A 26,698-nucleotide genomic window follows, 5' to 3' on the forward strand; every position below is an offset into this window, starting at 1 on the left:
TGCTGGACTGCGGAGGTCGCGTGCTGGGGCTGTGATGGCCTAAACTATACAGTCATCCGTAGCCTGAAGACAGCGCCTGGAGCTGGCGTCTCAACAGCGTGCTGGCCACGTATGCAGAAGGGGCACATAAACACGCGCCAACCAAATGGCTCCAAAGCGTGCACTCGGCATCGAGGACACCGAGGCCCGAAAGAAGTTTCGCGTGGAACAGGAGTGTCTTCGATACGCAGCGAAACGAGCTGCAGACCATGAATGTATGTATGCAATGTATACATACGGTTATAATAATTAACCGAGTTACGTAGAGCCCCATAATTGAATTAAAGTTTAACACTTCTGCTATGATGCGACGTGCCACGCGACGCAATGACAATGCTCAAACCTTTCAGAGGGTATGAAAAATGAAGCACAACAACGCCTCAAGCAAACATGTCTCCCTGCGTGTTCTGTGGACTACGCAGAATAACAGCAGTGGTGCACGCAAGGTAACGTTCAACATCAACTCATCACTACCCGCCGTGGTTGCTCAGTGGTTATATGGTTGTCAGGTTGCTGGGCACGAGGTCACAGGATCGAATCCCGGCCACGGCGGTCGCATTTCGATGGGGGCGAAATGCGGAAACACCCGTGCACTTAGATTTAGGTGCACGTTAAAGAACCCCAGGTGGCCAAAACTTCTGGAGTCCATCAGCACGGCGTGCTTCATAATCTGATCGTGTTTTTGGCACGTAAACTCACCCCTCTCGTATCGGACTAAACGCTGAAGAAATTACACATTCCCCACCAGCATCACCGCTAATTATCGTCAATCAAAGCAAACAGCATAGAAGGCTTCACTTATATCGATTCCTATAGTGCGTGGGACCGCATATTGTTATTTTATTAATGCGAAATGATTATACAAGGCGTTTCACGTAACTTGAACTAAAGATATTGAAAAAGTGGTTAGCCGCAGCTGAACGGACCCAACGCCGTATGGTTTGTCGCCATGTGACGCTCCTTACAGTATTTTTTATATTACGCTTAATTAGTAAATTATTTCAGATCAATTATGCAAAATATTTAATATTAACTTGAGGGCCCTGTGCGTTTTGTTGAGTTGTAGGGGGTTCAGAAACGACCGATACAATTTTTTGTGGCTACGTACATGCTACGCGGTGATTTCTTTTTTCGGCGTTTAAAGAAAGCTGTTTAAAGCAATTTAAAGAAAGGAAGCAATTGCTTCTATTGGGTAGATGTCTCACTTTTCCTTTATTAATTACTTCTCTCCACCTTACGGGTTTTCGCAGAACTATTACGTCAAACTCTTGCCTCTGCTTCGAGTTGCCGATGGGTTCGACTTCGCCCTGCCATCTGCTGTAGCCGCCTGGTTAGCTCAGATGGTACTTCGGCTGCTCCGGAAAGGCGGTGGTCCAGGGTTGCAGTCCCGGACCAGGACGAATTCTTCTTCAACCGCGAGGCTTTTCTTTCGAGGAACCCGTGTGAGTTTCCTTTGTGGCAGCTGCTACAATTGGGTGGATGTCTCATTTCTTTCTGTTTACCAATGACTGCGTTCATGCGCTATCGTATTGCAGCGCACTCAACCGCGCTTCGCGAAATGCGAAAACACCCGTGTACTTAGATTTAGGTGCACCTTAAAGAACCCCAGGTGTTCGAAACTTCCGGAGTCCTCCACTACGGCGTGCCTCATAATCAGAAACTGGTTTTGGCACGTAAAACCCCACGATTTAATTTTTAACCGCGCTTCGTGCGAAAGAACCGTGCGCACGGACCCTGGCGCAGTAAGAGGCCGCGGCTCTAGGTGTATCGGCTTCACAGTCCGTCAGCGTCTTTGGTGCTGGCACACGTTTTCCCTGATAAGCGATAGGCTCGACGCACGGTTGACAGCGCTGCAATACGATAGCGCACGAGAGCAGTCACGTGGTTTCATTTCATATTTCGCGGGCTTTCTCTAAAAGCCGAAAAAAAAAAAAGAATTGCCATGCATCACGTACGTTGCCACAAAAAAATTGGATCGGTCGTTCCTGAACCACCTAAACAACGCACCGAAACGCCCTTGCTCCTAAAGTTACTATGAAAAATTTTGCATAATTCCATCTCAGTTAAATAACTAATTCCGCGGAATATGAATATACTCTAAGGAGCGCCTCATGACGGCAAACCATATCCCGTTGGTTTCATTAAGCTGCGGCTAACCACGCTTTTAAATCCTTGGTTCAAGTTACGCGCATAGAGAAACAAATTCAACAAAAAGGGACACTGGGCGAAAACCGGCAACAGGAAACACGTCACGCCTTGCGTTAATCCCATCCGTTAGTCGGCACGAGCATGGGAAAAAAAGAATGTGAAATAAACTTACACACAAAATTTTATTATATTTTTGATTCTTTCCACCTACAACTAAAAAGTTTCGAGCATAAATGAACTTATACTTCGCCACCTATTTTTCTTGCGTCTCCTAGCAACAAGCTAGCGGCACGCCAGTCGCGTCGTATGATGCGTCATGCACCAGACGTGCCACCGAAGCGAGCGAGGCCGACTGCGCGTGTGAAGTTCGTCTGTTCGACCGACCGTCTGTCTCTTTTGCATGTAGCCCGCTTGTTGGGCTCCCGGCGTTTTCTTGCGTTCCTTCTGCATATCGGCACGGCACCTCTGCACTACTGGACTGCGGCAACGTGAGAAATTTTGTTTGACAGTCTACGACGCATTTCAAGCAAATTTAGGCTTACGGCACAAAACGGAGACTATAGTGACGCAGTTAGCGAAAAACAGCTCGGCCGGTCTGGCGCAGTTAACTTGTGTTAATCACTAGTACTGGGAAATGTTTGAGACGTTTTCTGTCAGCTCCAACATTATTGTAACTTGTTTCGGTAGTTTTGGGATACTTCCGAGATACGCGCGCCGCGCCTGGCGTATTGTGCCGCAGGTAGCGAAGAGCAGCTCGGCTGTGTGCCGCACTTTCGCGCGTGCTGAATCTTACGGGGACAAGTTCGTGACGCATTCTCTGACCCCCAAAATTATTTTAATTAATTTCGTAACTTCTTGGGATACTTTTGAGGCACACTCGCCACGCCTGGGAATTGTGAAGCAGTTAGCAAAAAAAAAAAAGCAAGCCGGCGGTGATGACAGTTAGTTTTAGGTATACTGAATTTTAGTGGGACAAGTTTGTGACGCCTTTTATGGCCCTATAGAACAACATATACGCTCTTTCGGTACTCACGCTTGTCGGAAACGTGACGCGCGCTTGCCAAGAGTGATAAGACGGGAGTGTGTTGCTTGCGCCGGCAGAACGCGTAAAAGATGACGCCGAGGAGCTCAAGAACTTGACATTTCTGTCTTCTGAGCGACTGAAAACAGGTTTTGCACCTACGAATTTGTCTCGAGTGCGACTAGAAGGCATTCTGCGAGCGTGTAACGTGGTCTGGCTGAGAGCCTGTGTTGTGGCCACCTCTGTGTACTTGGCGTACCATCGCGTCGACTGAGGCCAAGTTGTGGAAACGCGCAGTCACCCATGTATTTGTGCTCTTAAAGTGCAGGAAATTTTGCCCGGGAAGGGAGGGAGGGATGCTTGAAAATCATATGTTTTATTCATATTTTATGGCATTGGTTGGGAGGAGTCTATTTGCTACGAAATGTATGTAAAAAGGAATTTATCTGTAATGCCGCCCATTCACCACTTAGGCACGTTTCGCCTCTACAGGCAATATTTCTGTTAGGTCAAGATACCAGAATGATACATATATATAATTTACTTTTTTTCAGCCTATGGCATCCGGTGGAGCTTCATATGGCAACGACTGCTGCTTACCTGGTGCCACAAGTTTGGATGAATACGTATTTACACGGAATGAGTATTTACACAGAGCAAAATAAACATTTGATTATTTCAGAAGACGTCTTGCGTTTACTTTATGAAATTGTGCCTGGCATCCCATCCGCTTGGTGCGCTACAGTCAATTCGACTGTTGGGCTCTCTGGGAGTGTCCGCTCTTGTTGAATCTCTTTCTCTATGTCATGTATGTCTGCCATGCTAACACCGATAGATAAGTGGCCAATCGCAGCGCTGGATGGAACCACCTAATAATGACTGCTAGCATACGATACCTTGAAAAACCTCCGTACTTGCTCTGGCTAGTCTGCAAATGTCGTCTTCATACCTGATTTGCATTATAAACAACCTTAATGTAAAATTTTACGCATAATATTTTTTGAGATTCCTTTATATCTTTTAATAGCAACTCCAGAAGTAAGGCAATTATGCCTGAAACCTTACACTGTATGTTTTGACGCAAAACGACTATCAGTATGGTCAGCATAGGGGATCGTTTGCTAAAACCACTTGTAACGAAAACGTAATACATTGGAATGCATGTCTTGCTCCCTAGTAACACTATTGACACTCGTATTTCTTCATAAATGCGAAAGCATTATATGTCCCATAAAGCAGTGAAGCCGACGTTGTCCTCAACAAGTGGTAGTAAAGATCATCATTATCAGTGACGTCTTCAGCGTCTTGTATGACGTCAGTAGTAATACAGAATTAAAGTTAAAACTCTAAGTTAGAGTAAGATGACTTGAGTAAAGTGAAGTAGTTAAGTGATGAGTAAAGTGAAGTGAATGAAGGTTAATTAAAGTGGCTTTGGGTTGGTACAAATTAGAGCAAGGCTGAGTAAGGTGGTTTAACGTTGGTACCGGTTAGAGCAAGGTGGATTAAGGTTGTCACAAATTAGAGCAATGTGGATTAAGATGGATTAACGTTGGTACAAATTAGAGCAAGGTGGACTATAAAGTGGATTATGACAGATTAAAATGTACTTAGGTGGATTAAGGTTGGTACAAATTAAAGCAAGGCGGACTAAAGTAGATTATGGTGGATTAATGTGTACTAAGGTGGATTAAGGTTGGTACAAGTTAGAGAAAGGTGGATTGACGATGTTTGACAGCGCGAACTTGGACAAAGGACGGTGAAAGAGGCGACAAACGGAGACAAGCGCTGAACAGCGAAGGTGCTTTTCACGAAGTCAGGTAGGGAGACATTGCCGTCGGTGTGGACAACCCCGTTGTGTCCCTTACTTGATGTTAGAGCGTTGCGGCGGAGATCAAGCAAAGCCTGCAGCCAGGTATGTTCCACCAGATTCGGAACTTTGGCACTTGGACAAAGGACAAAGGACTCTTCCGCCGCCTTTGTCCAAGTTCGCGCGGTCAAACATTGTGAATGTAAACTAGCTAGCCCGATTGGATATTTTACAAGGTCGATTAAGGTAGAGTTGTGAAGGACATGTGACAATGTATGACGCCACGTATCATCGACGTTACCAATTCCTTAGGGAAGCCTTTATGCTTTCGCACTCAAATCGCGTAAAGATCGCGTAAACACTGTCAATTTTCTTTATCTTTTTATCTATTATTTGGCGCATACCATATATAGTTCACCATATACATATATATATAGTTCATATATAGTTACATATAGTTACATATATATAGTTCACCATTAAATCAGCAACTTCGCACCAGAAATGGTTGCCGCAATCTCGTACACTGCTGTATCCATTATAAAGCTATAAAGCCAGCAATTATGCTTTATGTTTTTAGAGGTTATAACACTTAAAATAATTAGACCCAATTTCGTAAAGTATGCCGAGTAGAATATATGAAAAAATATTGAGATAATCATTCAGTCATGTCTTCCATGTACGTTCCTAAGTGATTAAAATTTCTGTATTGTTACGTCGGCTTCTGTTACTGAGCTCCAGACTTGTAAACTTAACACTGTTGTTGTTGTTGTTGTTGTTGTTGTTGTTGTTGTTGTTGTTGTTGTTGTTGTTGTTGTTGTTGTTGTTGTTGTTGTTGTTGTCGTCGTCGTCGTCGTCGTCGTCGTCGTCGTCGTCGTCGTCGTCGTCCCGACTCTCCTCCCTCCAGTGTGATGGATGACTGCCTCTTCTACTAGACCGTGTTTTCGGTCATAGAGTCCATGAAGTAACGCTATTTGTGAGCTTAACTTATTCTCGTGCGTATAGTGATGAGGATGACGATGATCGTGTTCATTTCCATGACTCGTACTAACTATAGGAGGATAGGCCAAGAATTGGGCCGCCGGAGGGAGCTTAAGACGATTCTTATTTGAAGAGCAGAAACGCTAATTAAAAGAAGAAAAAACAAAAAAAGGAAATTTTGGTACAACTAGAATAGTGTGCGAGTGAGCAGTCAGGACAACTGAAGGAAATGTTAGAGAAAAGGTAAAAATTAAGGAGAGAATAAGCACACCGTTACTGAAGGATTCGGCGAAACATATTCAGCGAAATGAATAGTGATCAGATAAGTAGAATAAAGCTACAAAAATTATAGCAGGGTGAACGTTTTGTTTTATTTTTTTTAATCGAACAGTGCGGCACAAACATCGCTGTGACTATAATCTAGTATGGAAGCCCGAAATGATAAGATTACCGGAATGCTTAATGCTAACCCAATCTCAAAGAGTGGAGTCTTTTCTTCTTTATTCTTAGTAGCAGGTTTTGTAATATGCAATAACCGACGTAAAAGATGCCGACCTCCCCATTTCGCGCAGTTGAGATTTTGAAAGTTATAATAAATAGAAACGTGATCACGACAGCCCATTACGTATTACTTTCCTCTCATACATTCGAAAAAGTAAATAGTGCCAGGACCGGTTAATGAATGGCGACTAAAACGATTTTTGTTTTTCGTTGTCATGCATTCGAATCGAGGCTCCCAACGGTACCAAACTTTTCAGCTTAAAAAAAAAAAAAGCTTTGCGATTCGGAGCGACTCCATCAAGATAATAGCGCCGCTAATGAATACAAACAATTCCCACGCGGAGAGATAAATGGAACTTCTTTAATGGACACCTGTCCCCAATAATTTATGCCCCACCTTGCCGCGCCTTTAGTAAATCAATCCCGTTCCAATTCGTCGAGGAACCATGACAAGAGTAACCCAATGCGTCGAAGTTCCACGACGGGAACGCGAAGAAAAGCGAGAAGGCAGACAAGACGTAAGTACGTGTCGGCGCCTTCGTAAATTTTCATTAATGAAACACGTCATTGCCGATGCCGTGTCCTCTGGTCGTGTCCTTCCTGTTCTCCTCTCATTTTTTTTTTATCCTAGAAAGCTGCAAGGAGTTGGAACGATGCCTTCGTCGTAATGGACGTGCAATTTCGAAAGTAAGGAGCCAGCGAACAATTTGTTTTTTTTTTTCGTTTTTCCTAACTTCGCGTCTAGCCCTACATTTACAGAAAAGCAATAAAACCGAACAGGCGTGTCTTTGTGTTACACCACTGATCGCTTGGCGAGAGGCAGCGGAGCTGCAGTTATTTGCGATATAGTCGTTTATAGGCGACAAAATGTATTATGACTCGAGCAAGAGCACGCATTAAACTGGAGGCTCGCGAACGAACAATATCAGCAGGCTTCGGGTATCCTGTCATCTTCGAAATCATTTGCTGCGACAGCGACAAGCTCTAGCAGCAGACACCGCCATCACGATGATGTGCGATAACGATGATGAGGATGACCGTCTCGGTTGCAGTCCAAGCCGCAGTCGTCCATCCTGGGTTTCACGGCTCCAAATGTAAATAACCGAGACATAGCTGCCCCGATGTTCTTTGTATTATGGAACCCTAGTCTGTATTTCGAGGGCAGGTTCGCGGAACGCGGCCGTGGTCGTCTTCTATATTCAATGACGATTATGATTATTACGATGATGATTATGATGATGATACGCCTTCAGAACATGACGCATACCCATAATGGAGGATGGGCCAAAAGTCGGATGGTTGTTCGGACAGGTAATGACTTCAGACAAAAATAAGCATGACAAGGTAAAACTGACAAGATAGTGCATAACTGAGAGAAGTGAGAACAGATGAATGGGAGATTATATTTTAAAATAAATTAGGATAAGATTCTTTGAACTGTTTGGAACAGGAGAAATTCCGAACAAGAGCTTCTTCCTCACGATGCGCACGCACCATCGTCTCCACCCTGCGACAGTTCTGCCCAGCGTTTCTTTTTCTTTAATGCAACTTTCTAAAAAGACGTTACCTGCCGTGTGGCATGCAGCGACACCAATACCCTCACAATATATGTGCGGCACTCGAAATCCTCGCAAAAATTGTATAGCACCAACACTGCGTGCTAATCTTCTTTTTTTTTTTTTTATTCGTCCGGGATGAAACGCGGCACATTGTCGGAATGAAATTGCATATAAGCATCGAGCCTCGTTTCGTGCAGATACTGTGACAGCGACTTATAAAGTACATCGTCCATTGGCCAGCGTTTGCCGCACTAAGGTTGGTCACTTCCTAAGTTCACAGCCCGTTAAGTACCCTTTCGCGGGCTGCCTTTTTTTCCAGCAGCTCATCCAACGTAGATGGCAGGCAACCGCTGCGCACGCAGGAGCGGTGTTCTCCGGATACGACAAAACATTAGAGAGCTTTAGGTTAAGGTCCCCAAGCGTTGGGGCACGCAGACCGCGGATCGTACAAAAGAACGCAAAGGGCCCACAATGGAGCTCGCGTCCCCCAGCGCTTTGATGTCGATTGGGCGCCCTATTCTAAAACTCCCTATTGTCTTCATATAGATAGGTGACCCCAAGCACAAGTGACGGCTAGCGCAAGGCCGACCCTGGCCCCGAAGACTGAGGAGAGACACTCGTTTCAGGGAAAATGAAGGGAAAGAGGAGGAGTTACAGGCTGCGGCCGAGAGTGAGCAATTAGGCTCAGCGACGCAACGTTCCCAACTGCACATTGCCGCAGGGGAATGAGTTCAGTCTCACGTTGCGGATGTAGTAGGAACAGTTTTGCTTCCTTTGAAATGCAACGGATCGAGCGTAAAGATGAGGATGACGTGTCCTGGTGTGCGGAAGGTATACAGAAAGCAGAGGTTAATTCTCTGTCGGCGCGGCTTTAACCGCCAGCATACTATGCCCTGCGCGGGGAAATGAAGTAGGAGGGGGGAGGGGGGGCGGAGGGGAAGGCGATCCCCAATTCAGTCAGCGAGCCACAATAATAAGGCCTAAGGCAAAACAGTAAAAATGGCGGCCTTAAGAGTTGTGGGGCCCCTTTAAAGCCAGCGCGGTTAAGTAAAACAGTTGGTCCAATAAAAGTTCAGCGCGATAGAGTTAAACTCAGCGTCACCAAATAGAGCCACCAGAGTGGCGCTACTTACGCCTACGCCAGCGGCATTTCGAATATTGTAACACCTGTTTACGCACATGCTAAAATGTACAACGATGCGAAAAGCGCGTCCGAAGTCAAACTTCGAGGCCAGTGGCATGCATGTATCTCCTCGAGGTGACACTTGCATGTATACGACGGTGCGAGCATACCTACACTTTGCACCGCTGGTATCTTGAGGTGAGCGAAGTTGGGTCGGTGTTGTGGCAACCTTTAAACTATTAACCAGTAGAAAATGTGGCGCCGCCCTTACGTGCGAGTTTCTTAACGAGTGCCGTGCGGCCCCAATGGCAACGCCAGGATGTAGATAATTCGAAGTGTCTTGCACGTGACTTGACAACCTTAACGTGGTCCTATAGCTGCGTAAACAAAGTTTTCCGGGAATGAAACCTTCTTTGCGAGAAAGCTCTAGTAACCGGGAAGCTTTTATCCAAGCACGTGGGTACGGAGATATAGTTCCTGTTGGCATCCAGTGCAGCAAACTTGACGAGGTATATATTGCATTTAAAAAAAGAAAATTAAGATCTACCGACTGGTCATCAGTCGGTAGATCAACTTAGGTCATCAATATTTTAAAGAAAAGGCTTAGGAAATCGCAATATGACGCAACATGCCAGCGTCGAAATTACTGCTTTGTAATTCAGTAATAGAAAGCGACATCACGATTGTGTTAACTCAGCCTTTGAGACGCGTATCTGAAACAAACAAAATTAATGTATTTACAACACTCTGGTTATATTCACACTTATTTTTAAGTGGGACATTAGCAAAACCCTCGTAAATATTGTAACGTTCTCGCGTTATCTGTAAACACACATATCGCACTTGTCCACACATAACTGCGTATCTGTTACTTATGCAGAGTTATTAATTTGCAAACTTCGTGCTTCAGAACTTTTTTCTTAGAGTTGCTTATTTCATTTAGAGTAGCCTATTTCCGGCAATCTTTGTTAAAAGTTTGAAGCTCTAAATGAGAATTTCGCTTCTAACATGGTCGGCAAAATTCTGTTTTCTCTCTAAAATGCAACAAATTTAGTTGGAATGGGTACAGCGGTTATTGTCTAATGCGACCATTCCTGCACTTCCCATGCATTCGAATACGGAAATCAGAGTTCAAGTATTCAGGTTTTATTCAAGTTTCAAGTGTGACACACTTTGTAGGAGGGCAAAATGCGACAATTCCTGAGGAGGTCCTCTCCCCCCTTCTCCCCCCAAATATATATATATATATGCATTGCACTTGAATGCATGACAGCAGACTCTATAGCTAAGGTCTCCTTCTTAACCTCCATAAAGACATCGTACGTAATTATTTATATATGGTGTAACGGGCGAGATAGCGCGTTATTGAAGACACTCTGAATATGAGTAGACTAATGGGTGAAAGTATGCGGCTCATAAGAAGAAAGGAGAAGGAAGGCGAAAAGAGCTAGGTAGGAGAAAATGGCTGCTTAGATCAACATTTCACAGAGGAGCAAGAACAAGAACAAGATAAAGAAGTATTTGATCCTTGGGCGAAGTGCCCGCTAAACAATAGCACACTCAATTAGGTAACCGAAGAAAACGAAGACAGACGATTGAAATCGACGCACAGTCAGCCGCACACTGTCCCGCCTTTGTTCAACTTGAGCGACCCGCTGGTACTGTTGATGCCCGATATGACTGAACGCCCCGGCACGAATGCTTACGTTGTAATAAATGAACGGGTGTTCTTAAATATTCATGGCGAAACAGCAGCTGTATTACAAGCTGGTTTTAGTAGGCAATCAAAGAAACTGTGACAGAGGGGACGCTGTTCGCCAGACGCGTCTTCAACTTGTCCGTGACTATCTTGAGAAACATGCCTGTCCCCAGTTCCCGACATTCAGGCATTCCCGTGCATGCGACAGCATCCCAGCGCCACTTTTCCGTCTATGGGTAATGGTAGGAAACTCCAAATGGTTAGTGAGGGCAAGCACTCACTTTGCCCGCAGCGCCAGCTCCCGGTCGTTGGGACAGACCCACTTGTCCTTCTCGGCGAATTCGCTCATCGCTGAGTCTGCTCGGCTGTTCTCGGTGAACTGCAAAAACAAACAAGAACGCGCACAAGCGCCGCTGTTTTCGATGGTTTTGACACAACAAGCATCACACAACCGACTTGCGAAAATTAATTTTCTGGATTCAAACTCAGGCGGTACGAGAGGTACAGACGTTCGGCGTACGCCATACTCACAATAATAATTCGCGATAATGGCGAATTACTATGGTGAGTGTGGCTTACGCTATTGTACTAAGTACGTCTTCAGAACCGCACTTACATTGTGCGCTCGGGACTACCCCTTACCTCCCCCCCCCCCCCCCCCCCATATAAGAGCATTTCTTCGTCCGCTTGGTTGTCCCCGGTTGCAGCGAACACCTTAAGTGTATCTTACAATGTGGCGAACTGTGCCATCTCTCGGCGAAAAGGATGCCATTAGAATCGAGCGTTCCCCAAGTGTTGGACTGAATTATGCGGTCCCGCAAAATTCAGTGCAACTAGCCGACTCTACCATAATTGATTTTGTTCCCGTAAACGAACTGCGCACTCGGTCAGGACAGGTGCCATACCTATAGGTATGGCACCTGTATACATACTACCAAAATACAAGAGAGAGTGAGAGAGATAGATATATATATATATATATATATATATATAGAGAGAGAGAGAGAGAGAGAGAGAGAGAGAGAGAGAGGGTGCACGGTGGAAGAGCCTGCCGTCCGCTTCTCTGGTTTGTGCGAGAAGCGGCCCGAAAGTTTGACTCCATCACACGCGCAAGCTTTACGAAACAGCTTGCAGCTGAAAGTATTCTATTCATAGGCACTTTTAGACCTTACCGTATACGCCTCTTGAAAAAATTGGCGCATCAAAATAAAATAAAAAAGAGATTTGAGTCAGACAGGCGCGGCCGATTCCGACTGACTGTGACCGCTGCCGGTCGAGCGCGTTCTCTCGCATTTTATAATTCGAGGAGGTGCAATTTTTAGCTATCGCCGCAAGACAGCGAGCTGCCCCGGACAGATTTCCAGAGACGTCACTTCATTTTTCTTGAATTTTTTTTTTATTTCGCGATACGGTTCCAGCAATAATAACATTCTGGCGGGCGTCACGCTAGCAGACGTAACAGCCTGAGGGGGTTGAGTGTCACGTGCCAGTTGCAGCAAGTCTCGCGCGGCGCGGGGCGCCTCTCCGGTGTTTGCAAAACAGAGTTCAAACACGTGTTCCTTTGATTGTTACACGTCGCGCCGCGAGCCTGCGCTACCATATTCGCTTCGGGCTTTCCTGCAAGGGCTCACAACATCCCACCGTGCCGAATATGACACGCATCAAGCTATTCTTAGAAAGAGAGAGAGGGAGAGAGAGAGAGAGTTATCACAAGGTAAAGGCATCAAGGTCAACCAGGCTGGGCCCGGTTAGCTCAGCCTGGTTGTTTACCGAGATATGTAGTTAATCATAATTAACTAACTCGGCTCGTCACGCGCACAGAGAAAGGGTATGCGAATTACATATTGTGTTGCAACTTTCGATTAAAACAATCAGCAGGAAGAGTTAAGCTGAATGCAGATTAATGATCAAGATCAAGCGCGTGTGTGGTGTGTCCCTCCTTTCGTGTTCCGTCTTTTGTGCTGCGCTCCAAATTTCGTTACTGTGATGCAATGCCAACTAGTCCACTTATCCGTCCTATTGCAACATCTGCGTAGTTTACGAAAAAGAAATCAAATCAAGGTTAAATAATAGCGCGGGAACAAAGATGCGTGGGCAGTGTTACACAGTATAAGTCGCGGACTGGCGGCCGCAACATAACGACGCACAGTGCAGGCCAAAAGAAAACGTTGCTAAAATCCATGACATTCAATTCCTTTACAATAGCACCATACGTTTCCTATCTCCCTACTCAGCAGAGCTTCTTTAATTTACAGAAATGTGCGAGCCATAACAGCAAGAAACAAATTGCACTCAAGACAAGGAATCTTTTCACGAAGAGTTACAGAATAAGAAACAAACAAACAAACAAACAAAGAGAGGCACGGCACTCAACTCACTTAATAACGTCGTTTGTGCCGGTCTGCACTGCACGTTTCTTTTTCTTTGCAGACATTACCAAAGAAAACTTATACAGCTTGCTAGACCTTATAGCGACCAAAAGTTCGTAAACCTACTTCTACACGGTGTCGTAAACCTCTTCCACCGCAGCGTTTTCGTGTCATCTGCGCTGTGGGAACAACAGGCTGCAGGCTAGGCCGTTCCAATTGCGGGTGATTCGATTTCTCGGTTCATTCGATCGCTGCAGCGACGACTCTCGCCAATGACGTACACATATATGGTTCTCCTACCAATCTTTAATCCGATCTCCGGCGAGAAATCCTCTCGGTTTATGTTGCTGCATCGATGTAGGTAAGCGCAGTTTTCGATGACGTTTGATGCTTTTTAAAAAATAAAAAAGAAAGAGAGATAGAATTATCAGCTGCGCGGAGTTGGTTGCGACGGGCAGAACGCAATTCTTCAATGCGTTGTGAAAACTGCTACGTCGCTGGCCATTTAGTTTTTTTTTTTCGTGAACTGTGTAATGAAACACGAATTTGTTTCGATGAATGGGAGTTCTTTAACGTGCACCTTAAGTTATGTACACGGTAGTTCTTTTTTTTTTTGCATTACTACTGATTCGAATGCAGCCGTCGAGAACGGGAGTCGAATCTTAGACCTCGTGGTCAGCAGACGAACGCCATAACAAGTGAGCCAATACTACGGCGGCCAAATCAACATTTGAAGGTTTCCCTCTTAGGAAAGATAAATTATCAGCGCCATTTCTTTTTCTTTTTTTTTTTTGCGAATCTCGAGTTTTCAGACGTTGAAGGTAGAGGTAGTCGTTCTACCGCCTACATACTCTTTCAGAAAAGCACACGACCTCGCAATAAAAACACTTTTTTTTTAAATCTAACAACGTTACCTAAGCTATAATATGGTTAGTGATTCATGTGAACGTGGCTCGGTCGTTCAAAACCTAATGAGAAATCTTGTATGCCCCATATGCGCTGTATCCATAAATTTATATGAATATATAGAACTCTGTATTGAAAACCTCTATGTTCCCATATAAACCCATATGATCCTAGACGATTGTGGATCTTTTCCAATTGGTGAAATCTTTTTGTGTGTACAGCTTCGTTAATGGTTTCTAAGAGACTGTCGAATTTTCACTATACGCAGTCGTTAATCGGCTCTCAAGGCTACACGCTCAAGTGAAAGAAAAGCTAGGTTAGACGACATGAGTAGCTGTGTGACGACAATGTGCCAATCGTGTCACAACATTGAATCTGGAATATGAAGCATTGCAGACCGAGAAGCAAACTAGACTGAGCATTCCAAGAAACGCTCACATCTGCATCCATTCAATCGCACAATTCCTGTCGATACCTGTTCAGTGTCAACTGTCATACAAGACGCCATGAGATGTAACACGTGATTGCCACTTAAAGACTTCAACGACGAAACGGACGATAACAACGCTTTCATAGCACAAATTTAGTCTTCGCTGTATATGTCTTCACAACTGATATGAACGTCAACGATGTTCATGATATGATTGGCTTTCCAGATTAGCATAAGTACAGTGAAAGAAAACGAAGATTTAAAGACACATTAGTGCGCGAGACGCTCAATGCTGTCGTGGTGAGAAGCGCTGGTAGAGGAAGCGCGCATGCTTGTCCTAAAGCGAACGTTCCTTGCTGCCGCTCCCATCCCAAATAAATCGCTCCGTGCCTCCGTAACTAAGCTGATCACGTGACTTTATCAATCAATCAATCAATCAATTAAAAAACTTTATTTTCACCTAAACAAAAAATTTATCGTGAAAGAAAGTGACCGGGAAAAAAATCTGCCTAATCACAGCTTGACACAACCCCAGCCACCCCATCAGCGGTGAAAACAGGGTGCAGCACTGATAATCTTTAGCATGATAAATTGTGCGAAAGAAATAAGCAAACACAGAAGTGCCATGTCCTACAATTGTTCCATACTCGCACACTTGTACCACAGTCGACACACGATTAGTTCGCGTGTACAAGCAGCACGACGATGTCGACACACGTTTTTCTCTGAAAGAAATGTACTGTTCATAGTGTAACGCAGAAATGCACCTAAAACATGTGAACAGCATAAAAATAATTAGCAAAATAACATGCACAACACGATGTACCTCTAATGTAGAAGAACGCACGTTTCAATTTTCACAAAAGTAATGCAATTATTTCTTTTTTTTTCTTTTTTCAGGTTATGAAATGTCGGTTTGAAGCGAGTCACAGTAGTTCAATGTTGTTGGCAAGATACGTCGGGTGTGATGCGTCCCGTACTGCGGGCGTGAAAATGGAAAGTGCCAAGGCGTTCGATATCGGTTACGATAGAAAACGGCGTTTAATTCGCAAAAGGTGCCCGAGATTCACAAAACTATCCTATTTGCCGAGCGCTGCTTTCTGGTAAGAGCATAGTAGTTTGAAATTGTATAAATCTGATGTTTTAAAAATGTTAAGTTTTTTTCTTTCTTTTCTTTTGAAAGGAGGGGCGGTTTGTTTTGGAATAGAAGCACTTGAAATTACCCCAACCACTTTTTTTCGGTAACATGCTTAGTTTGGATACACTAACTGCCGTAGTTTTACCCCATACCAGCCAGCTATAACATGAGAGTCAAAAAGAGCGTCGTATAGTAATCTTTTTATTGAAACTGGCAGCGCATGTCGATGACAGCTTATTAATCCTATACACTTACCTAATTGTGGCGTTATCGCTTCTGCTGGGTCATTCCGTGGCATGCGTGCATTGAAGATGATGCCAATTGTTTTAACACATATTCCAAAGCGAACAGTGTATAGACCTACGGCAACGTTATCGGGTACCGCAGCCAATGTTACCGGCGCACAATATGCAACACGCAATTACGGTTTCGTTCAATATTGGGCTGTTCGCTTTGCACCATATTCATCAAGATTCCAGCAAAACGTGCTTGCTTCGGTTTGAATGTTTGACCAATCCTTTCCATTAAACATGACTCTGTTTCATTTTTTTTTCTTATAGATAGCATGATTTATACGATTAAAGGCTTTGATAAAATCTAGTTATAGTTCTAGATTCAACGTCATAGTTTCGAAGTTTTCTGACATAACCTCTTTCTGAAGCAGGAGTGGGTCTTCAGAGGAGCGATTTTTTCTTAATTGTAACTGACGCTTAGTAAGGAGATTAAATTCTTGCTAAAATTTTCAATGCGGGTATAACTTTCTCAGGCCCTTTCGAGAAAGCAGGCAAAATTGAGAGGGGGTGGCGGTTTCAAAAGCTGTTCTTGTCAGCTCCTTTATATACTACCATTACTTTAGCCACTGGCGCATTACTTAGGAAAATACCACTTCAAATAGCTCTGTTAGATATGTCTGTAATCTAAGTGGCGATCAAAGCAAGTACATACGTAACAAGCTTTATTTCTAATCTGCCTGCCTCACAACGACGACTGTTTTTAAGGCCCGCAAGAAGAATCGTCACCTGAGCAATAGAAGTCGGCCGAAAAAATAAAAACTGCGGTAATCTTGGGAAACCTACGGGCAATAAATGTGAAAGCAGCAGTGCTTCCTGTCCATACAAAAAAAAATATAACTAAAGCAGTTCACAGGTCTCTCCTCGCTTAGTGAAACGTTTCCAACAACTATTCAGTCGAAAGCGTAAGACGCAGACTTCCTACTCAATACGCCATATAGTTTTTTCCAGATGATGTCACTTTTTCTGGGGCAATCACGGTCGAAAATACTTCGGAAATATTCTTCCTTTGATTTATTAATGGCTTTGTGTAATTTGTTCCTAAACAATTTGAATTCTCGCAACATATCATTGTCACGAGTCTTAAGGAAGGCCTCAGACATCCTGTTTTCCACGTTCGTAAGTTTTACGAATTCTCGAGACCAACGGTTTGCGAGCTTTCTTACAGCCATGGAAGGTCTCCTGTCGAAAGGGCACGTAATAATATTTGTAAGAACTTATCGCAGGCAGCGTTCACATCTCCAAGAGCCGTTACCTCCCTCCAATCAATAAGCATCAATGTTGGTCTAAAGGTCTCATGTGTACGCATTGATACATCGGCATATGTTGCTTTTCTTTCGATTCGTTTTAGAGCGCAGCTCTTAGGTGCCCGTTCCTGCGGCGAGCATGGCCGCAAACGAGCGAACGAGAACAACAGCGAAAGATGAAAGTGAACGCGCAGCACAGGGAGGTGTTGCACCATGAGCAATAAAACTTCAGTTGTCAGTAGCGCTGTGTCCTCGTTCCCTTCTGTTGGCCTACGTGCTCTCTCGCGCTCAACATCAAGTTATGCAATACCAACTAGACCACCAATCTGTTGTATTGAGGGATGAAAGACGCGAGGAGGAAAGCGGTGAGGAGGTCGCAGCGAAACCATGAGGTGGAAAGCGGAGGAGGAGGGCACGGCGAAAGCGTGACAAGAAAAGCGTAGTGCGGCGACAATGGCTACGAGATGGCGCGAGAGTAGCGGGCGTCGTCTGCGAGGCCTGTCAGCGACGGCTGCTGTGGTTCCCACCCGCGCGTCACACACGCGCTGGCTCTCGCGATCTCCAGCTTAGCGAGGCAGTCGCGCTCTATTCGCAACGTGTCGCCGCCACTGCGTTGTCGTATCCTCACCACCAGGCCGCCATCTTCCATCCGTCATCATCGCGCCGTCGTCACAGTCTAGACGTCATTTTGTCGTGGTCCTTCCGTGGCCGTCATCTTGCCGAAGTGATTCAGTTATTGTCGTGCCTTCGTCGTCACGCGGTCGTCGTCATTCCGTTGTGGTCACTGCACTGTCGCCGTCGTTGCATCTTCGCACAACTGGGCACGACGACAGCATGACGATGACGGTGTGAGGTCCACTGCGCAGTAGGGCTCAACGGCGATGTTGATGCCGTGATGATTCCATGGCAGCTTGTGCGGGAGCCGTCACTACGAGTGGGCTTTACGAGTAAAATTTACCTTGCGTGTACATTACTGCAATGTACAATGACTTCCCTGCGCGGTTTGTCTTTTTCTTTTGCCAGTAATCCATAATTGTTGTTTCTGCCGTCGCATTTTAATTAGCACCTCAAGGCTGGTGGTCATCTGGGAGATTGTACGGCCGCGGAAGTGAAAACTGGTGGCGTTGTTCAGCAGGGCCGCCTACGTGGGAGCCAAGAAGGGACCCCACGACCATGGAGTTGGTGATAACGCGCGGGCGGCGTCGGACGTTGAACCATCATAACAACTTCTCACAGACGCATAGTGCTTGTGAATAGTGTGAGAAATTGCTTATACAGCTCCACTTTGATGTTCAGTTCTTCTCATTGGCACACATCTACGAAATCATCATGATCATCATCATCTTCATCAGCCTATATTATGTCTACTGCAGGACGAAGGCCTGTTCCTACGATCTCCAATTACCACTGTGCTGCGCCAACCGATTCCCACTAACTCCGCATAATGTTCCAATTTCATCGCCCCATCCAGTCTTCTGCCGCCCTCGACTACGCTTCCGATCTCTTGGCACCCATTCTGTAACCCGAATGGTCCACCGGTTATCTGGCCTGCGCATTACTTGACCTGCCCAGCTCCATTTTTATCGCGATAGCAATTATATGGACACTCCAGGGGCATATCTGCCGTCGCTGTCGCCGAGAGGTTCCGTATGAGTAAGAGCGTGTAAGGGTGAGCCGTCGAACGCGGCACAATCTCGCGTGCGTACGCGATGAACCCGGCCCATATGCGTGCCCTCTTTTGTGGCGCGCGCGGCAAGGCGTGTCAAGCAATGGGGCAGGGGCATTCTGCTCCGGCGGCTGCCAGGGTATCTCGACGTCCTCCTCGCCCGCCGCTCAGTACAGAGTGGAGACATGGCGGCGTCCGCAAAGGCGTTTGCCACACGAACCGCGGACGCCGTTAGTGGACGCCTTTGGGGGACGCCGTAGGGCCGCGTTGCCGGCGCTCGTCTGTCTTGAAAGCAATCTCCGACGTGGCCAAAGTGCGCGCCCGCGCGGGCCTCATCTTCAAAGCGATCCGCGATGCTCTAATAAAGAGCCCTCTCTCTCTCTTTTCAGAGTGCCCGTAGTGCCTGTAGCTTCGTATGCGGTGTGCCTTCGACGTTTCGTTCGCGTTAAAGCGATAGATTCACGGAGCTGAATTGTTTCGCGGCTGCTGCCGCGATTCCTAACTCCAGCGCTTTCACAGACAGTTTCCGCTGTCATTGAGCGAGATGCGTTCATGTTTACCTGTGTGCACGCGACACCATCCAGGTTATTCTATGATAGATTATGTAAGAACGACTGAATTATGACGTAGAAAGAAGCAGACACACAAACAAAGTGCTGTCTCTGTGTGTGTGCTTCTTTATACGTCCTCGTAGAGTCACGCTTACACATTATATCATAGTTAATTTAGTTTGTTTGTAATTTAGTTTGACTTGTAAACGAATGTTTACAAGTCTATATGGCCGATAAAGCTACTGTCCTTACTTCGTACAGCTATCTATTCATTTGCTATCGCAATCGGTGCTTCACCTTTCGGGCGGAACTAAGATATTTTTTCTCCAAGTGTCAAGCAGAATAGCGGCTATACGCGTTTGCTCTCTTGATCCAAACTGTTCTCTTTCTGTATCTTAACGTTATGTCTAGCAGTCTACGTTCCATCGCTGTTTGCGCGGTCCTAACCTTATTGTCAAGCTTCTTTGTGATTCTAAAAAAGGTTTTGCCCCATATATCACATGCATATACAAAATATATTTGTCCAACCATTTTTGAATTCGGGGCTCCGCACAATCCTGGTTCACGAATTGCCGTAGCGCAAACACGGGTGAACGCGAGCACGTCCGTAACACTTGCCTTTTAACATATTATAAAGGATGTTCAAAAATGGCACACCCCACACGAAAAAGGATGCACACTTTGAAAGTGAAGACGGTGTGTGTTCAGCGTCAATGGAGCCAAATTGAATTGACGGATAACGCAGGATATTTTGAAAAGCCATCGGACTTGCTCTGGCTGGTCTGGAAATTTCATCTTTATATCTAATTTCCATTATCAAAAGCTTTAAAGTAGAAATCTTGCGAAATAATCTTTTCTTAATGATTCCATATCTTTTATAACAACAACTCCACAAACAAGGCAAGTATGCCTGAAACTATATGTTTCGAACGCTTAACGTCTATCAGTACGTCAGCATACTGTCAGCATCAGCATCAGGGGTCTTGCTAAAACCGCATGTAACGAAAATGTAATTCTTGGGGAACCTATACACACATGTGTTGCCTTAATATTATTTACATGCAATCTTTATTTTTATCCGGTGACCGCATTTCACGGGCAAACAAATGTTTAAGGTTATCACTCAGCGCAAGACGCACCCTTCTGTATAACCGAAGTTTTTCAGATGTTGTCGATGGTTCTATCTGTTATCTATATTGTCGCCGAGCCTCGAGTAATCAAATTCTGTGCGCGACGGGAATACTGGTGAACATACATTCTAGAACTTACGCCAGCACCGACAATTACGCTGGGAAGTCCATGGAGCCACGTACAAATAGCCGACGCGTCTGATTCGCGGATGAACGGCCTACTTGCACGAACGCGAGCCTCTAAGTCTAGAGTTAAATCCGGATCTCGTGTTATCCTAACCTAAACTTCGACTTGACTTCCCCTCCATAGTGGCATGCTTGAACGAACCGACAGAATATGTTTACACTCCAGGCATAACGAAGACGGTAGGTACTTTAAGTACCTAGGCAGTATGTTCTGTCGCCGACAGGGAATGAGATGGGGAACGGGTCGAACTCAGTCGCGAGGTCCCTTTCGGTCTTTTTTTTTTTTTATCTTGAACTGTAAAACGAAAGACGAGGCTATTTTGATGAATTGGAGTTCTTTGACGTGCACCTTAGGTTATGCACGCGATTCTTTTTTTTTTCTTTGCATCAGTGCTAATGAGAATGCAGCCGTCGAGGACGGGAGTCGAACCTTAGACCACGTGGTCAGAAGACGAACGCCATATAGAAGTATTACTGACAAAACTCTTCTTAAGTTTAGCGAATTAATTAAACGAGCTGACTGGTCACGTGTGTATGTGCAAGAAAATCCAGATAAAGCATATGACACTTTTTTAGAAATCTTCGTTCAATGTTACAACGCTGCTTTTCCGCTACAACAGTTCAAAACAAGAAAGGGTAAAAATAGAAAGCCATGGATAAATAATGACCTTTTAAAAAGAATCAAGCAAAAGAACGCACTTTTTCACAGATTTCTAGCAACCAGAGATATTACAATATTGCGAGAGTTCAAACAATTTCGCAACAGGTTAAACAGTGACACTAGAAAAGCAAAAATAGCCTATTATGAAGTAATGTTCTTGCGCATAAAGTCAGATCCTGCAAAAATATGGAAGCAAGTTAATTTTTTAACTGGAAGAACGGTGTCATGCAATACACCCAAAGAAATAAAAGTTAATGATATTGCTTTAGAAGGCAGGGAGCTTGCGAATGCAATTAATCATTACTTCGTGAATATGGCTGTTAGCGATGAGGATACAATGCAATATGAAATTGGACTAGGTAACCAGGTGAATTCTCTCGTGTTGAACGAGGTATCACCAGAAGAAGTCCGCAGATACATAGCAGAACTAAAGACCAACATTTCAAGTGGTTACGATGACGTAAGAGTGGCTCCAGTTAAGGCTGTTGCATCTATACTTAGCCCGGTATTAGCATATCTTATAAATTTTTCGTTTCTGGAGGGAACTTTCCCAACAAAACTTAAAGTGGCGAAAGTTACTCCTATCCATAAAGGCGGCATTACTTCTGAATTAACAAATTATCGACCGATATCCGTGCTACCAGTCTTCTCGAAAATATATGAAAAATGCGTAAACAACCGTCTTACGAAATATCTCGACAAACACAGCCTATTATCGCCATATCAACATGGTTTTCGAAAAAACAAAACGACGGAAGAGGCTCTAATAAGTGTAAAAAACCACATAATAGAAAATATTGAAAATAAGATGTTTACTTTGGGTGTCTTCCTTGATCTGCGTAAAGCTTTCGATTCAGTTGACCATCATATCCTATTGCTGAAATTAAGCCGCTATGGAATTCGTGGTGTTGTCCTAGACTTATTTAAAAGCTATTTATCGTCAAGATATCAATTTGTTGGCATAGAAAATGTAGAGTCCGAATACTTAAGCGTAATAAAAGGAGTTCCACAGGGATCTATATTAGGTCCCGTGCTTTTCCTTCTATATATCAATGATATTACGGATGTTCAATATACACCGGAAATTACAATGTTTGCTGACGACACTAGCCTGTTCTTCACAGGATCTACTATTCATGAAATAGAAGCTTCAGCAAATCTATACCTCGCTAAACTTTCAGGTTGGCTAACAAAAAATAAACTAAAGCTAAACACACAAAAAACTAAATTTGTTATGTTCAGGCCTATTAACAAGCACATCCGCGACAATGTAATAATTTATTATAATGACCAACGCATCAAACAAGTAAACACACAGAAATTCCTAGGAGTCTGGTTCCATGAACACCTATCATGGACACCACACGTGCAACATCTCTTAACTGATCTGGCTCGCTCTGTAGGATGTCTCAGTAAAATTGCTTCCCTTCTACCTTCGTGGTTAACTAAATCACTCTACTATACGTTATTTTACTCGAAACTACTATACGGTATGTTGGTGTGGGGAACAACAACTAAAACAAATTATGATAGGTTAATAATCCTGCAGAAGCGCGTGCTTCGTATTCTGGAAAAATATAAAGGTCATGCCAAGGACATGGCCACTGAACCACTTTTTCTCAAACATGAAATCCTATCTGCAAAAAAAGTATATAATCTAAAATTGATGCAACACATACATAAACACAAATTACAGGATGCCTTCCCAAGAACTGTATCCACGAAATATGGGTTCAGAAGCTCTAGCCGAAAAACTAAAAAAGTACGCACGAACTATGGCAAACAGACCATTGAATATAAAGCAGTGCAATTATTAAACCTCCATGAATCGAATATTGACCTTACATTACAAGCCAAGAAGCTCAAGCGCAATTATAGATCATTCCTCCTGACTACTAACCTCATAGTCGATCCATAAGTGTAGTCAAATTATGTTTTGTATATTCTGAGATGAATTTAATTGAACAAAATTGTTAGATTCCATTTCAATGTATCTTTTGTAAATGTATAATGTATTGTAGAGCGTGTTGCATATACATGTATAAACAAATACGTATGTGATCCGATGTAGAGATGCAGACGCATTGTACTTAATGAATCGTATATTGAGTCGTGTCAACTGTTGTAGACTGTCTTGTTCATCAGGGGGCCAAGACCTCGTCAGGCTTTCTCGCCTTTAGTCTTTGCCTCCCGCAGGGAAATTTTGTATTCTTCCTGCAAAATAAACATGTTTGATTTGATTTGATAATAAGCGAGCCTCTACGGCGGACATATATAGGTGGGTTGATCCTGAAATAAGGTTCCCAAAGAGCTCCAGCCACATCGGAAGGTGCCAGGCGAAATCCGGCAACACTGCTGCGCGCGGCTGTTCCCGTACTCACGACTCCCACCCGCCGCGCTTCGCTGAGCCACTCATTCTTGGCTCAGCAGCTGTCCGACATGGAGCATCCCATTGTTGATCCCGCCAAGTGCGAGATTCGTTCCGTAATTAGCTTTTTGCACGACAAAGGGACTCCACCCGTGAGTATTCATCGTCAATTGACAGAGGCGTATAGCGAAAAGTGCATGTCCCTTCAACACGTCCGAAAGTTGTGCAGGGAGTTCAGTGCCGGTCGGAAGAAAGTCCACGATGAAGAACGGAGTGGAAGACCGTCAGTTCCGGAGGCGGCTATCGAGATCTTTCAACGAGAAGTGCTTCAAAAAAGAAGCATCATCATCCGTGAATTTGTTGCTTAGATCCCTGGGAGTTCTTACGGTACAGTGGAAAGAGCTTTGACTGAAAAATTGGGATATCGCAAGTGTTGTGCTCGATGGGTACCGATACTATTGACGTCACACCACGAGGAGAAACGCCTTGACTGCGCTCGCCAGTTTCTTCAAAAGTGTCAAGAAGATAAGGAAGGGCTGTTGGAATCTCTTGTTACGTGAAAGGAAAGGGCCCTAAAATACTCCCTTCTGGCACTCCAGTAGCAATTCGTTTCAAAAGTGATTTACACGTGCTTATTTCGGTATATTGAAATCTTTCGTCTAGGTAACAGTGAACAAGCTGCACCACGACCCCCGATATCCATATAGTCTCATTTTTTTTCTAATAGATATCATGAGTGACACCATTAAAGGCTTTGCTAAAATCTAGATAAAATCCTAGATTCAGCGTCATAGTTTCGATGTTCTCTGCCATAATATCTCTCTGAAGCAGAAGTGCGTCTTCTGAGGAGCGATTTCTGTGAATCCTAATTGACGGCTAGTAATAAGACTAAATTCTTGATAAAATTTTCAATTTGGGTATAACTTTCGCAGGCCCTTTGTAAAAAATTGGCAAAATTGAGACAGGACGGTAGTTTCAAAAGCTGTTCTTGTCACCACCTTTAAGTATTAGTGTTGCTCTAGCTAGTCGCATATCACTTAGAAAAATACCACTTGAAATAGCTCTGGTATATATGTGTGTAAACCAAGGGGCGATCAAATCCAGTACATGCTGGATTTGTACTGGACAAATCCAGTACAGGCGGCAGATATCGCTACGCTGATCAAGAAGGACAAACTCTTATCCATGGTAGAGGAATAGATCCTTAGTGGCTGGCCGTCAACACAGCTGGACAGCAAGTTCGCGCCTTACAAGGTGAGGAAGTCGGAGTTGTCGCTGCATCGTGATTGCATACTGTGGGGGAATCGCGTTGTAATTCCTAACGCAGCAAGAGAAAGTGTGCTTCAACTCCTGCATGCAAATCACCCTGCGATGAGTGCTATGAAAGCGTCAGCTAGAGGGCTCATGTGGTGGCCGAAAATGGACCACGAAATTGAAGAGTTTGTACGGCACTGTGAGCCATGTCAGAGTAACCGGCAAAGCGATCCCAAGGTTCCAGTGCATTTTTGGATCAAGCCAGATCAACCTTGGAGTCGCCTACACATTGATTTCGCTGGTCCAGTTAATGGAGAAGTATTTTTAATCGTGGTAGACGCGTACAGCAACTGGGCTGAGGTCGAAATCATGTCATCCATGAAAGCTACAGCTGTCGTCACCAGCTTAAGAAAAATGTTTGCGACACACGGTGTGCCAGACGTTATCGTTTCGGATAATGGCACAGCATTCACGAGCTCGGAGTTGCAAACGTTTCTAAAATGCAATGGGGTGCGTGCTATTTTCACTGCACCTTACAATCCCGCCAGTAATGGTAGCGCGGAGAGAATGGTAAGAGAAGTTAAAGAAGCGTTCAATAAGCAACAGGAAGGTTCAACGCAGTGCAAGATTTGGCGGTTCCTGTTTAAACAGCACACGACGCCACATTCGGTCACGGGAAAATATCCGGCAGAATTAATGATCCCACGAAGGCTGAGGACAGCCTTGGACAGACTTCATCCGGACCGGCAACACGCGCCTGAACTACAACGACCGGACATTAAGAGGTTCCGTGTCGGTGACGCGGTCTATGCTAAAAGCTTTTGTCCAGGTCCAAGGTGGAAGGCGGCCAGGGTTGTGGCAGTGCGAGGCCCGGTGTCGTACATCGTCCAGCTGGACAACGGCGAGCGCCATCACAGGCACCGGAACCAGCTGAGGCGCGCCTGGACGAGGCTCGAAGCCGATCCAGTCTCAAGTGCAGACTACCCCGCCAGGCTGCCTCCTACAGCCAGACGACCACAACAGCTGCCGGTCAGCACGGAAGCAGCCGCAGGGGCAAGACCGGGCCAAGCTGCCCAAGACCCGGTCGAGCCGCGAAGATCAACACGCGTTAGACGGCCTATCGCACGTTGTGGCATTGATGACTAACCAGACATTTCGCAATTGTGTAACGAATCTTAGGAGAAAGGAATGTTGTATACCGGTATCGAGTGTCACACTGCATTTTCGTGATAATCTCTTATCGGCCACGCAAGCAGCAGTCGGCAGATCACATGTTCATCACCCTATAGAAAGGGCACGGCATCAATAAACGTTGTCTGTTCCACCCTGGCGTCCGGCTGATACGCTACACATGCTTAACAGGCTTTATTTTTAATCTGTCTGCCTCACAACCACGACTCTTTATAAGGCCCGTAAGAACAGTCGTCGCCTGAGAAATAGAAGCAGGCTGAAAAAAACAGACTGGTAATCTTGGGATACTTACGGGAATAACCTTGAAAGCACCGGTATTTCCTGTCTGTACAAAAATGAATAAAGCCGTTAACAAGTATCTCCCCGCTTGGTGAAGCGTTATCAACTACCAAGCTGTAGACAGCGAGTGACGCAGCCCTTCTACTCAATAGGT

At 44.8% G+C, this 26,698-nt stretch overlaps 1 protein-coding gene across 1 annotated transcript in view; it reads right to left on the reverse strand.

The window, feature by feature from the left end:
- LOC142575488 (uncharacterized) overlaps positions 1-26,698 on the reverse strand; it is a 164,073-nt gene that overhangs the window by 48,764 nt on the left and 88,611 nt on the right. The window contains exon 2 of the mRNA XM_075684895.1: positions 11,160-11,257. Within this exon, the coding sequence (XP_075541010.1) occupies positions 11,160-11,227 (68 nt within the window). The 5' untranslated portion in view covers positions 11,228-11,257. The remainder of the gene's footprint in view (positions 1-11,159; positions 11,258-26,698) is intronic.

Source organism: Dermacentor variabilis, chromosome 3 (assembly GCF_050947875.1).
Source record: "Dermacentor variabilis isolate Ectoservices chromosome 3, ASM5094787v1, whole genome shotgun sequence".
NCBI lineage: Eukaryota > Metazoa > Arthropoda > Arachnida > Ixodida > Ixodidae > Dermacentor > Dermacentor variabilis.